This window comes from Manacus candei, unplaced genomic scaffold, assembly GCF_025592945.1.
Source record: "Manacus candei isolate 608988 ecotype Guabito, Panama unplaced genomic scaffold, ASM2559294v1 h1tg000036l, whole genome shotgun sequence".
Taxonomy (NCBI): Eukaryota; Metazoa; Chordata; class Aves; order Passeriformes; family Pipridae; genus Manacus; species Manacus candei.
Genome location: NW_026138084.1, coordinates 3,168,574 through 3,183,232, shown reverse-complemented (window position 1 = coordinate 3,183,232; position 14,659 = coordinate 3,168,574). Strand labels below are relative to the sequence as shown.

General features: G+C 46.0%; 2 protein-coding genes across 5 annotated transcripts in view; one reads left to right on the top strand and one right to left on the bottom strand.

The window, feature by feature from the left end:
• Window positions 1-12,506, top strand: part of FBLN2 (fibulin 2) — a 110,463-nt gene extending 97,957 nt beyond the window's left edge. For all 4 annotated transcript variants that reach the window (XM_051793228.1, XM_051793227.1, XM_051793225.1 and 1 more), the window contains 6 exons: window positions 3,568-3,696; window positions 4,234-4,359; window positions 4,975-5,091; window positions 6,061-6,189; window positions 10,219-10,342; window positions 11,594-12,506. In XM_051793228.1, the coding sequence (XP_051649188.1) occupies window positions 3,568-3,696; window positions 4,234-4,359; window positions 4,975-5,091; window positions 6,061-6,189; window positions 10,219-10,342; window positions 11,594-11,951 (983 nt within the window). In that variant the 3' untranslated portion in view covers window positions 11,952-12,506. The remainder of the gene's footprint in view (window positions 1-3,567; window positions 3,697-4,233; window positions 4,360-4,974; window positions 5,092-6,060; window positions 6,190-10,218; window positions 10,343-11,593) is intronic.
• LOC127473544 (uncharacterized) overlaps window positions 1-14,659 on the bottom strand; it is a 460,553-nt gene that overhangs the window by 165,228 nt on the left and 280,666 nt on the right. The gene's annotated exons all lie outside the window — the stretch shown is intronic.

Below are 14,659 nucleotides of genomic sequence, written 5' to 3'. Positions count from 1 at the left end.
AGATTCCCAAACGTGTCTGAGGAATGGGAATTTGCTGTCCCAGCAGCTCAGGGATTTGTTTGCTCCCTGGATTCCTCCTGGCACGCTCAGCAGCGCTGGCTCTGACTGCAGGTGGGAGTCACTGGCTTCCATTCTGGAGTGAATGGGATTTAGTTACTTTTTAGGCTCGTGCTGTCAGTCAAAGCCATGATCCCTTGCTGCACATTCCAGCATCTCACTGTGAGTGATGTGATCTGCAGCAATCACTGAGTCTGTGCTCTCACAGGAGTAGCACCAAGTGGATGTTCTTTGTAGGGCTGTGAATGGTGTTCCCCATTACATCCACTTGTGGGGATGTTTAGGATAAATTCCTACGTTGTGAAAAGAATTCGGAGAAGAAGGAATGTATGAAATATTCATGTAGGCTGGTATGCAGCTTGATCCTGATTTGTGTTTGTTCCAATGTATTTAGGGAGTTACTGACTCAGAATAGCAGATTTTAGCTGTTATTAGCATTTGTTCTGTAAATGAGCACAGGAGGCATGAAGGAAAGGGAAGCTCAGTCCTTGGTGCCCAAGGCAAGGCTGGCTGGGTGTTCTCTAGTTCCCTGTATTCTGAGTTACACGAGGTAGGAAATCCAAAAAAAAATGACAGAGGAGGAAACAAAAATGAAATGAGAAATCAGTAGTTGGGTTAGTGATGATATCCCAGTGATGTCTACCTACCTTCCCTTTGAATAAAAGGAAGGATGATAAATAAACAAAATATGCTTTGTGATGCTGCAGGTGGGTGGGAGCCCTATTGGCAGCCATGAATTTGGTCATGACTGCAGTGAAAAACAGTGGTACAGCCAGACTCTATTTCCCCAGAAACTTCTGTATTCACCTTTTTGCTCTATGTCCCCTCATGGTTTTGCCCCCAGGACTATCCAGACTATGCTCAGCCAGTGAGAAGATGAGGAAGGTTTGGAAGGGGCAGAAGACAGGGACAGTTCTTGTGTGTAACTGAGGAAATTGAGAAACCTTCCTAATACAGCTCTGGGGTTGTGTTTCATAAATTTGGAGGTAGTGCAGTCTTATTTGCTGTCCTGTTATAGAGCAGCCTGAAGTATCTCAGTAGGTCCAAAGGTCCTGTCCCTCTCAGTTGCTGTGAAGACAATTCAACTGCTTTCCATCAGTCCTTTTTAAGCCAGGCCTGCTGGGCCAGGTACACCTCCTGGAGTGGTGACCCTGACGTTTTTAGGGGACCACCATGCCAGTGTCTCCACTGTTTTCACTGCCTTGTCATCCCTGAGCAGCACAGAAGTCCTGGCTGCAGCCCTTTGCCCTGCCCTGCAGACTGCCCAGGGTGCAGGAATCACCACCCCTGCAAGTGTTCAGAAAACATGTGGATGTGGCACTTGGGGACATGGCTTAGTGGTGACCATGGGGGTGGTGCTGGGTTGACAGTTGGGCTTGGTGATCTTAGAGGTCTTTTCCATCCTTAACAATTCTATGATTCTATAATGACTGGGCAAATCACATTCCTAAATTTCAAATTGATGGAAGAGAAAGAATCCAGCTTTTCACCCCAGTTGTTCCTAAAAAGGAGTGATTATGTGCCAATATGTGACAGAGGAGGAGGTTGCCATTATTCAGGCAGCATCTCTGTCTCTAAAGCAAGAGGAGGTAACACAATGCAATGTGATTACTGATGGCCCTCTGTCTCTGCTTTAAATGGTTGACAAGGTTGTTAAGGAGCAGGTATAAGGAAGCTTCTCCAGCTTGATTTTGGCAAAACAAATTTAAAGTTAATTGATGATTTCTCTGACTTTGCTGTGTGCACTCTGTCCCTTTTGCTGGTCTATAGCTTTTGGTATTTTTTTGGAATGGCTTTTTTTAAGTAGGCAGAGAGAACAGAGAAGAAAAAGGAAAAGCATATGGTCCTAATTTCCCCTCTCTGTGATAAAGACTAGTTTCTTTGAGGCATTACAATAGCTAATTAGATTCCTGATTCAGATTTATTCACAGTAGTAAAAACATCATCTGCACATGTTTCTCCAGCAGAGCGACGCTCGTAGGGTCATCTCCTCTGTTTAGAGGATTCATCTGTCTTTAAAATGTTCAGATTTACTGATTTAGTAAATGAGTTATTAAAAACAACCTCCTAGGTTTAACTGAAAACTGCTGTAAGTATTGTGAAATATGGCACAGTTCTGATGGGGTAATGCCCTAGAACTAATTAAAGTGTAAATGCAATGGAATATGTAATTTTGGACAAACTAATGAAGTGGTTGCACACATGAATTCATTACAAATAAAGCTGCTGCTTTACAAATTTGTATCTGCATTAGAGACTTCCTTGCTTCTTCTGATCTTACAAGAAAATGAGGGGTCCATATTTCAGCAGAAATCTTGGAGCCTGTCAGAGATTCCTTGGGTTGGCCTTCCCTGCCATTCCTGACCCTGGGGCCAGCAGGGACTGTGTAGGTGGGAATCTGCTGAAATGTTGAACAGAGTATTTGTCAGTGCCCCTCATCAGTGTTGATATGATCTCCACTTCTCCAAATCCAAGTTTCTGCTCTCACTTCCCCATCATTCCCTCAGCAAGGGTCTGCTTCCCAGAGCACTCACCAAGCTGCTGTTGGATGGAGAACTGCCCAGGAACCCTTTGAATGATTCAGTGCTCAGATTTATGACTTCAAATAGAGCAGCATGGAGAACCTCCAGACTTAGACTTCCATTCTAATTATTATTACATGAAGAGATTTGGGTTGTAAAACTAGTAGAAGATGTGAATAATGGAAAGAAAGTAGGATCTGATGGTTTAGGAAATGGCAGAAGTCTGAATATGTGAAGAAACAAACAGTTCTGAGGGTTAATCAGACTTTTTGATGCTTCTTGTTACAGATGGCAAGAGGGATTTGTTAGAGACTGATGAGCTATTTAGTCATGTTGCAAGTCTTGTAAATCAGTGTGTATTGAAAACTCTCATCTTCATCTGAGGATGTTTAAATGAGATTGGAAGTGATGCATGTGAGTGGAGAAGCAACTAATTTGTTGGTATTGGATTTTGGATGAGAGGCCATGAGGAATATCTAAATGGGAGTTGATTGAGAGAAGAAAAAAAAGATCAACATTGGGAAAGAGCAAAAGTTAGACAGCAGGAGCGAGACTGAAAGGGCAACTGGAGATGAAAATAGCAATTGCTTTAATTGAAGGGATGAGCAGAGTTTCTGGCTGGTTCTTGTTTTGCTTTAAATGGCTTGATGTGAGTCACGGAGAGACAGAACATCACAGGGGGTGTTTAAATGTCAGGGTCTGATCAGCATCAAAAAGTGTTTACATTGAAATGCAGAATATACTGGGAGAGCTCCATTGCAGTTCCAGGATGGTTTCACTGTGAAGATAATGTTCTGCTTTTCAGAGGTTTGACTTACAGACACACAGAGCTGGCTTGGAGAAGAGCAGAGTGGGAAAAGCTGATGGTAGTTCTGTCCAGAGGACAACCATAACAGTTTCTATTCCTGTTATTTATTAATTTTTTTCCCCCTCTCTCTTCATAAACATTGATTTTAAGCAAACTAAGCAAATTGCTCTGTCTCTGCAGATGTGGATGAGTGTCAGACTGGTGTGCACCGCTGTGGGGAGGGGCAGATCTGCCACAACCTCCCCGGGGCTTATCGCTGTGACTGCAGGATGGGCTTTCAGTACGACGCCTTCAGCAGGAGCTGCATCGGTATGTGAGGCACGGGGGAGGTGGGAGCACTGACTGATGGAGCCTCGGCCCTCCAGGCACTGTTTAGCACTGTTGCAGTGTGCAGGCATTAGTTCTGCAATGCAGTGCCTCAGAAGATGATGGAATCACCTCCAAAGCTGATGTCCTACAGCTTAGAGCTCTGTCCCTCCGTGCTGGGATTTCTGACCAGGTGCCCTTGGCTTGGTTTAACTGCAAGTCATCAGTTAAAGTCATCTGCAAAGTATTCCCTGAGGGCTGTGCTTCAGCTGCTGTAGAAATTTGTCTGTCTGAAGATTTCACCACTTTCTTCCTAAAAACCACAAGATAGCCCTTTTTATTTTATCCCCCCTGTACCCCAATTAGGGCACAGAGTCAGCCTCACACCTGAGCTTGCAGCACTTCACACGCCGCAAATCAATCTCTGACACTTCTAAAAATATCCTCCTGCATCTTGTTTGATGCTTGTGTTGCTCAGTTGATTGTATATTGATGCTTGTGTTCCTCAGCTGATTGTGTATTTGCTTGTTGTGCTGGCAGATATAAATGAGTGCTGGAACTACCCCGGGCGCCTGTGCCAGCACACGTGTGAGAACACCCCTGGCTCCTACCACTGCACTTGCTCCTCTGGGTTCCGCTTGTCCTACGATGGCAAACACTGTGAAGGTACCAGACATCTTTTTTCTGTGAAGAAGAAACTGCAGAGGAGTTCAGGGACTTTAGAGAAGGAGTTGAGGTGAAATATAAATACAGTAAACCTTATGTGTGCTCAGATTTGCAGATATTCAGTCAAACACTCAACACTCAAACTGTCAGATGAGCATTGACAAGTTTCTCCCTTCTTCCTTTCCCCCACATACTTCTGCTTTCCTTTCAGATGGGAGAAAAGGACAACAGAACAAACACAGAATAGGAGACTCTTAATTCAAATTTTGATAAAGATGAAACTTGGTAGTAATCAAACTTTAAAAAAATGATTTTGAATTGAATGGAAATTTGTTTAATTCTCCGTGATTTTTGTAAGGCAATGATTACATATTTTTGATCGACTGTAACCCATAATGTCTGCATGTGTGTGTGTTTTATGTATTGGCATATATAGAAATGAAATTCAGGTGCAACAGGCAGCCTCAGGCTTCTTGGAGCTGAGACAAACTGGGGCAAATCACTCCATCCTTAGTCACTCTGACCAGAAGGGGGCTGTTTTCAGGGGCAGGAAAAGGTGGGAGACACTGTTGTGAGCCCCTGTGGCCATGTGTGTGGGTTTGTTTTTGGCTGCAGATGTGAATGAATGTGATAACAGTCCCTGCAGCCAGGAGTGTGCCAACGTTTATGGCTCCTACCAGTGCTACTGCAGGCAAGGTTTCCAGCTGGCAGAAGATGGGCATTCCTGTAAAGGTAAGGCTGCTGCTCCATCAGCTCAAGGTAAATGTGCTTATTCCCTGGAGCTGACTCTCTGCAGCACCTAATGCTGCAGGTGCTGCCTGAGGGTGATGGTGGGTTCCAGCTGCCCCTGAAGCTGCTCAAGGGAACTCCAGCTATTGGACAGTGCACTGGATGGAACACACCTGGGTGACCATGGAACAGGGGGGTTATCAGACTAGTTTCATGGAAAAATCAGGTGGGAAGATATGTTTACCTGTGTTGCATCAATGAAAGCCTCCACTCAGCCATGGTTGAGTGAAGGTTTGCTCTTGATGCTGCTCGTGGTGGGTGAATGAGGAGCAGAGTGGTCAGAATGGAGGAGGGGAGGGGGTTTACCTGTTTAATTGGAGTTACTGACACTGACACATTGGAGAGTCTCTATTTAAGAAGTGGTGAAGAAGCTCACTCTCTTCCTGGCACAAGGAAGCTCCCCAAGAAATTCTGGAAGAATTCTTTGCTGTGGGCACTGGCACAGGTTGCCCAGAGAAGCTGTGGCTGCCCCATCCCTGGAAGTGTCCAAGGCCAGGTTGGACAGGGCTTGGAGCAACCTGGGCTAGTGGGAGGTGTCCCTGCCCATGGCAGGGGGTGGCACTGGATGAGATTTCAAGGCCCTTCCAACCCAAACCCTTCTGGGATTCTATGAATCTGTGAATTACACAGGTACCAGAGAGAGTCTTTCAAACTTGGATGTGTCCTAGACTCATTATTCTTTTCCAGGAGTCCATACCACTTGCAGCCAGTATTTCTGGGAGCAGTCTTGTGTCCAACATTCCAGAAAGCACCATCAGCAGTCCTCCAGCAACATGACACTTCCATGGTTGCGTTCATGTTTAGCAATATATTATGAATGTGTCAGATGAGAATTTCCTTGTTCTACAGCTGCCCTTCCCAAATTTCAGTTTTGCTTGGTTTCCCACGTTGGTACCTGTGTTTTCTCCCCAGACATTGATGAGTGCACACAGAGTGCAGGCATCCTCTGCACCTTCCGCTGCGTGAACGTTCCTGGCAGCTACCAGTGTGCTTGTCCTGAGCAGGGATACACCATGGCAGCCAATGGAAGGACCTGTCGAGGTAAGGAGGGGACTGCAAGGTTATATATCATGAGGTTTTAATCCTTGGAACGAGCCATTATGGTTATTCAGTCAAGCCTCCATGTTTCAGTCACTGTTAACAAGCCAGTATTTGACAAAGTTGCCAAATATTGGTATCTGCAAAGACAGCTCTCCCCTGTGTTACAAGAAAGTGCTGTGGCAACTGGGCTGTCAATGTGAGGGAATTGCTTAAATGAATTCCCAAGGGAGCCCATGTCATCCTTCCAGCTGGAGCCCTGGATTACTTGTGTGAGCTGTGTGTGCACCTTGGCACAGCACTGAATGATCTGGGCTTTCAGAGGGGCCAGGTGTAGAAATCTGTGCCTTCATTATGAGTTGCAGTTTTCTGCCCCAGAAAACTGGGAGATTAAATGTTGGAGCTGTAATGGGAACTTGGCCATCCAGCAGTTTGTCACCTTAATTATGTTGGCATGGGGAAATGTTAGTGCAACGACAAGTACCCTCCCCTCCCACCCCCCTTTTCTCCAGAACCATAGAAATGCCTGCTGGGAGCGTGGTGGTTTTCATCTGGTGCACAGCTGTCTGGTTCTGAGCTGAACCCCCATTTCCAAAGGATGCCCTGCCTGTGTAATGATGATGGAAGATCTGATTACCTTTGCACACACTGCACACATTCCTGCAGTGGTTACATTAACTACCAGGCATTTCCTGCCCTTAGTTTTTCAGGAACCCTTCATATAACTTTTGGTTATGTATCTCCTAGGCTTGAATTCTTGGCGGTAATGGCAACGAATTTGCATTGTGTAAATCATGAGCAGCATGTGTGTACTTAATCCTGACTTTGGAGCAGGGAAGCAGATTAAATGACAATTAAAATCCTTTAAAAAAAGTTTAAAATATTTTTTAGAATGTGTTTTTAAGTATAAATGCAGTGGTATCCATGTGCATTTAAATTCTTATGTAGAAATTCACCTTTAGAAAACTGCAGCTGTAACTCTCCACAGGCTTTGTTTGTATTTTCCTCCTAACTTTGAGTGCTGGCATGTTAGTTGCCACCTCTGCCAGCAGTGAGATTTGGGCTGAGAATGTATTGCAGAGTTAATAGTGTGAGTCACTGTGTTCCTGAGCCAGCACAGCTCTCCCACAGGCACCCAGTGTGCTGGAGGCAGAGGACAGGGACATCCACCCAGACCTGCACTTGTGTTGTCTGTGTGGTGGAACCCCCCCTGCACGACCCTCACCTGTGTGGAGAGGCTTCCCAGTGCACAACTTGCCCAAACAGAAACCCTTGGGAGGGCATTTCCGAGTGTCTCTGGCACCTGGTCCGGGCACCTCCTTGGAGGGTGAAGTTGTTCTACGTGCAAAACTCAGCAGCTCTGGAGCTGCAGTTTAGTCAGGCACTGGAAGGAGCCCCCCAGACACATTCCCTGTTTTTGAGCTCTGCAAGTCTGTATTACAAGTTAGGGCAGGCTTAGATATTGAGCTCTTTCTGAAAACATGGTCAGAGAAACACTGAATTGATGTTGGCTGTGCTAAGCTCAAGGAGATAATCTTGGTTTCCACCAGCTAAAGGTCTGGCTCCAGTTACTCATCGTCTGACCAGTTCTTTGGAGTTACTGGTGGCACATTCTTTGTACCTTTAGTTTCAAACAGACAAGCTGTATCTCATGGAACACTGTCTCAACATATGGATCTTTTTTGGAGGAACTGCCTGTGGTATTTTGCAGTGCAGCCAAAGTGGTGCAGGGAGGGAGTGCTTTCATGACAACGATTGCAATGTGGAAGAAATTTTCTTTTCACCTTAGGGGCACTGCTCCGAATCAGCAAGGGATTTACTTTGCTTTGATTCTCTCCTACTTCCTATTGTATACTTTTCCTTGCAAGACTTTTAAACCAACCAGTTCAGTGTATGAGATCAGTTCTCATCCCAGGGGAATGGAGGGAGTGGGAGGTTATAGTTTCCCTCTAGGAGTCTGTCTCTTCTGTGACAATTGGCAGAGCTGCAGGGCCCTGCACAGTCCACATGCCTTGTCTGTTAGCATTTATTTCATTTTAAAGCCTCCGTGCATTGTCTAGACTTTTGGGAGTACACAATGTGACTGGGAGATGATCTTTGCCAATGTTTGCTGCTCGAGCTGGATCCTTGATGCTGCATCTGTTTTTCAGCATTTTAAGGCCCATGGCTTGGGCTTGTGGATATGTGTTATTTAGGTAACCACGCTTATGCTCTGGGCCATAAAGTGTCTCTGAGCTTTAAATGTTCTTTACTGCCTTCTGTAATTACATCTCATTGTGGGGAGATATTTATGTATATATCTTAAATGTTCAGAACTGTGTGCCTTGTTCTGAAGTGTTGTTCCTGAGTTCCCATGTTTCACAGTGCCCTGGTAGAGCTCTCCTCTCCTGGATTGTGCAGTGAGAACTTTGCTTTGGATTTGCTTGCTTTAAATCCAGGTTTACTTTGGTTGCTCTGCTTTAATCCAGAGCAACGTTCATGCACAGATAATTCTTCTGACACACCCCAAGTTTATCCCTTCTCAAAAAGTCAGTGAGAAGGTCCTGTTGGCCTTAGCATGGGTTGGTTCTATCCTGACAGGATCTGTTTATTCCTGAGGGATAGCTTTTATGCACTAGGCTGTGAATGGTTAATGTGGAGTCAGACAGAGGGTATCCATGCACACCAGAGTGTGTTTGCTCTGGGGAGGGGAAGGTCCCTCTCAGCTGGGTGATGGGGTGTTTGTTTCCTCGTGGACCCTGTGCAGGCTCATCCATGGGAAGGAGCCATCGCTCTCTCACAGGTTCTGCAGTGAGTGAGGGATTTATAGACATGGCCTCCTTTCCTCAAGGACTGTCCCTCGTGCTCCAGGGCTTGCCCACAGTGCCCACACCATGCCCAAGTCCGTGGCCCTGCTGTTGGAAAGCAGTTGGCTGCTTCCCCAGCCCTGGAGCTGACACACTGCACTGCCCTCACCTGCTGAATGGAGCAGGAGCACCTCCTTGGCTTGGAGACCCCTCACGGGACCCAGGCAAGCTCTAAGTGTGAAACTGGGCTGGTTCAGGGAGTCCCAGTGACCTGCAGAGCTGTAAAAATTGGCCCATCACTTTCAGGAAACGAAAAGCTCTCATCCATCAGAACAGCTGGGAGAAGCTTATACAGCTGTGGGCTGGTCTGGGACTTCCAGGGTTCCACTGCCTTAGACTACTGCTACCTACTCACTTAATTCTGTTTGCCTCCAGCCTGCCTTTAATATTAGTTACATCTCTGACACCTCAGGGGCAGGGACAACGTGGCTACACAAGCAAATGTGTCTAGGTGTTCATGCTTGGTCTTTCTTGCAGTGGGAAGTGGGATCTCTGGGTTTGAGAACTTTTTTCCCTTCTCATGTTTATTCTCCATGGAAAGTAAAACCCTGTATTGGTCAGCTGTGTGTGGATGAGGACAGGTGGGTTACAGGAGTGTGCCAGTGGTTCTAAAGTACAGGTAAAGAAACACAGTTCCCCTGCAGCAGAAGGTCAGCATGGCCATGTGCTGGGTGGACTCTCTCTGCCAAGCAGAGAGACTGTCAAACACCATGGAAAGTGTCCCAAGCTGCTTGTAGGGAAGAGTGGGCTCCCTTGTTTACTGCACACGCTGCCAGGTGGGTCTGTCATCTCTTATTGCCTGGTATTGTCAAGGAAGGAGGTTTTTTCCATAGAAGACATTTTAGACATTGAAGAATTTTGTCAGAATTGGCATCACCGTGGTTTATTCTGTCACTGCAAATGCCAGTGAGTGTCTGTGCACAGAGATGGACCTGACACACCTCACCTGGGTGTGCATTTCCCACCCCAGGTGTGCCCTGGGGGGTTCCCAGAGCCCTGGTCTGGGGCACAGGTACTGTGGAGGGGACACACAGTGACCGGGGGGTGAGGATGAGAGCCCTCGGCTTGTAGAGCCAAACCCACAGACTCCTCAGGCACACAGTCTCATAAGCAAATCACAGCCCATCAACTGTGATTAATTCTCACTTTTGAACTTAGAATGCCTTTTTCTTGTGTTTCTTCTTAGATATTGATGAGTGTGCAATAGGAACCCATAACTGCTCAACTGCAGAGACCTGCTACAACATCCAGGGCAGCTTCCGCTGCCTGTCCTTCGAGTGCCCTTCCAACTACAGAAAAGTGTCTGACATGTGAGTGTGGCCTTTGGAACAACACCAGCAGCCAGGCCAGTCCTGTAGTGCTTAGTTTGTGGGTGGGTGTGGGTGCTCAGAGCTCTGAGAAACTGCTTTGGTACCTGGAGCACATAAACATTCCCCATGTAGTTTGTGTCTGGTTATCCTTCCTTCTTCCAAGCCCTGGAGCCCCTGTTTGCTCCCCAACTGCTGCTGGAACAGCAGGCACCAGAGCCTGGAGCTCTCCTTGCTGCAGCTCTGAAAGGGCTCTGCTTATAAGTTAGTTTTAAAAAAGTAAGATCTTCTATGCTGCTTCTATCACAGCAGCCAGGCTGCTCAGAGCTCCACTTTTACAGTGGGTTTGGGACTCCCTGGTTAATCTTCAGATTGCAGTTCCTCAGGGGCTGCTGAAACATTGGAGGGGAGCAGGATACTGAGCTTGCCAGGCCACAGGGTTCTGGGAAGGGCACACCCCCAGCTGCTGAGGAGCATGGGAGCCCCAAAATGTCCCTTCCCTCTTCCTGCCTTAGTATCTGCCAGTGCTTTGGGAACCCATATTTAATTGCTTATGACTTAAAAAAATACTTTTCCTGCCTTACAGAATTGAGCTGCTTTGCCAGTTGAGGAGCTTCTTTCCCAGCCCCATGTTTCAGCTACCTTTTCAAGAGCTTTTAGTCTTATTTTCTTGGAGCATTGTCCCAGCCCTGTGCTGTCAGTGAGGAACCACTGACTCCTCTTCCAAGCTCATGCTTTGCAGCACGACTGGCTCTTTCTTTGCTGTGGAGCTTCCCAATGCAGCTCCCCATGTCCATGATCCTTTCCTGACACTACAGTACAGTTACATAATTTACAAATGCTTTATGGACACTGGAAAAGCAGAACAAGGATAATCACAGGATATGCTGAGTTGGAAGGGACCCACAAGGATCATCCAGTCCAACTCCTGGCCCTGCACAGGCCCATCCCCAAGGGTCACCCCCTGTGCCCCAGAGGATCATCCAAACCCTCCTGGAGCTCTGGCAGCCTTGGGGCTATGCCCACTGCCCTGGGGAGCCTGGGCAGTGCCCAACCAGCCTCTGGGGGAAGAACCTTTTGCTGAGATCCAACCTGAGCCTGCCCTGAACAGTCCATTCCCTGGGTACAATCCCTGTTAATAGCACTCTGAAGTTTGGGACTGTGGTTTAGCTGATATTTTGCAGCACTCTGAGGTAAATGCATTTTCCCTGCTGTCCCCTGGGCACTGAAGGCTCTCCCTGTCTCATTCCTCAGGAGGTGTGAACGCATCAGCTGCTTTAACTACCTGGACTGCCAGAACACCCCGGTGAGAATCACCTACTACCAGCTCAACTTCCAGACCAACATCGTGGTCCCAGCCCACATTTTCCGGATCGGCCCCTCCCCTGCCTACGCCGGGGACAACATCATCCTCACCATCACCCAGGGCAACGAGGAGGGCTACTTCAGCACCCGCAGGCTCAACTCCTACACCGGCATCGTGTACCTGCAGCGCCAGGTCAAGGAGCCCAAAGACTTCCTGTTGGATGTGGAGATGAAACTGTGGCGCCAGGGAACATACACCACTTTTCTTGCCAAAATTTACATCTTCATCACGGCTCATGCGTACTGAGGCCTGTGCTGACGGGGGATTTGATTGGTGCTATGCTCTTTACCTGTTCTACCAAAGCTTAATACTGTTGAACTGGCATTTAATGTATCTAGCCTTTATATTATTTTTCTATCACTGCTTTAAACTTTTTTATTGGTTGTGTAAATTAAGTTAATTTTTATCTTTTGATGTTTTGTTTCCTTATGCAGTTCTGTGCATCATCATTTGCCAGCCAACGAAGGAAGGGTTGGAAGGCAGCACGTGCCTTGTGCTGAATGCTGGAACCTTTTCCTAGCCATTGTTTTTAGGTGTAGTCGCCTCTGCAGGGTATTGCACTAGAGAGGGAAGATGTTCACGTGGGAGCGTTGGGAAAAAAGCTTTGAGGGCTTTCTCTTGCTGACACAAAGTCGTGGCTTGGCTCAGCCAGTGCCTTCCCTGGGGTTGAGATGCTGTGTCGGGGCCGTACGTGGACACTGATGGTCAACCCACCTCCTGGGATTATTCTCCTCCTTCCAACTTTCATAATATGTTGCCTTAAAATATATATAAATAAAAGAAAACTCCTCCAGTGAAAAAGATGGATGAATCTTGCTTTAGTAGGAACTACTCACATGCTAAAGACTGAAGCCTTCACAGAATGTTACACTTCGGGGTAAAAGCTCACATTGCCATTTTTAGTAGTTTTCTTTATAGGTGCTGAGGCTCCTCAGTTCCTCATTCTGTTATATAGAACTGCAGATTCACTGCTTTGGAATTCTTAAAGGAATATCCAAATGGAAATAATGAAATAATCTTTACTGCTCCTTATTGTAAAGCTTGGGTGTGCCACTGAGTCAATTTTAAACAGACAGAAAGGGCAGTTGCTTCTCTGCTTCAGGAAAATTCCTTCAGTTGTGTTGCTGAACAACACAGAGGGAAAGGCCAGTGAAATTGGTGGGTTGTATTTTGCCATTTAGAAAAGAGCACAACCAAAGTTTTGTGCTGGATTTCCTCTCGTTCTCCAGGAAATTGGATGAAATCCAAAGTTGGAGGCCAGATCTGGCAAAGTGTAGTATAATCAAAGTATTTGTTAGAATTTAGAAGGAATATCAGAACTTCCTTGCAGCTCCTTTTTTTTTTCTCCCAAAAAACCAAAAAAGCTCTAGTGTTGCAATTTTCTGAGCTCCCTTTGTTCCAGCTCTAATTATTCTGCAAAATGTTTTAAAGGGAGAGCATAGTTACAATATACTGATGTCAGCTACACTGCAGTTTAATAATCCTACAATCCCAGGTTGGAGGGGACCTCAAGGATCATCTGACCCATTCTTGGCAAAATAATAATCTGTCCTTTTGCTATAGTCAATCTTATTTTGACCAGTGCGTACACAAAAAAAAAAAAAAAAAGGAGAAATCAAATCTTATGGCTTTTTCTGCCTTAGTCAATGATTTTATTATATTGTAAAAGATTTGTTTGAACTGCATCTAAAAATCGTGTAAACACCACCTGTATGGTGAGAGGAAATGTTCTGTATTCACTATATCCCCAGGCCAGTCTCTACCATTTCAAGTCACTTCTTGAATTTGGACTTTCTTATTGATAATAAAGTGCAAATCTTTCTGTATCTGAGATCATAAAGTCTCATTAGCAGGGAAAAGTTCCTGCTGTTCCCCAGCTGTAAAATAAGGGATATCTGTGAGCTTGCACACATCAAGCTTTTCTTTAGGGATTTTTTCCTATAAAAATAATTTTGTAAAAAGAGATCTTCTTCCATCCATCCATCTTTTGTTTTCCATAGTTCACAGTTTCATAAGCATTTAGCAGGGAAGTGCCAACTGAGAAACACATGTTTATGCAATTTGTCATCTCAGTTAATTCATACCTTACAGCTCCAGGCCTGGCCCGAAGGAGCCATGAGCTGAAGGCTCTCAGATCCATTACCCATGGACATGTTAAGTGGGGATACATTTCTCCAAGCCCCAGTGGGGCACATCAAGAGTCACCAAAAGCCAGAGTTTTCCATCAGCATTAGGATTTGATTGAGCATAAATGATATTCAGGCCTTGACAGCCCTTCTTGTTAGAGAACAAATGGACAAGTCATTTGTTACTTGGAGACCTTTTGCTGACTAAAACCAGCCACAGTCAATCATATTAAGAGTCTGGCAGTTTGTAACACCAACTCTTCATTTCCTAGGCAGGTAATTGATGAAGAAAGTTTTAGGGGAGGCTTTGCATACTATTATGAGGAAAATGCTATGTAAGGAAAAAAGGCATCTCTGTCAGCACTGTGCCCAGTAGCTGTTCAAAAAGTTTGGGAAGAGTTGCTTGGAGCAACTGGTCAAAGCAAAGGAAAGGATTACAGTAGGTAATGTCACATTTTCTGCTTCCCAAATAACCAGAGGAATGTTTTTTTTAGCTCTTCCCAGCCCACAGTGTTCACCCTGTCAGGTTTAGCAGCAGCTGCACTGTGGCTTTTGCTTTATCTGGTGGGGCAGTGCTCGTGCTTGGACCTGAGCAGACACACCAGCACAGCCCCACTCACCACCAAGGATGTGCTTTCTTCAGGTTGCAGTGGCTTTGGACTGGAATTTTGGTCTCCTTCAACTGGTGTAGATCCTAAAAGGCCCAGTCCCCATCTCCAGGAATGCTGCTCCCCCTTTATTTGGGTGAGTAACCCGGACAGATAATGAGTGAGTGTATCCATGTGCAAAAGAGGTCTCAGTGGAAAGAGTTCAGGCCTGGGCTGTACC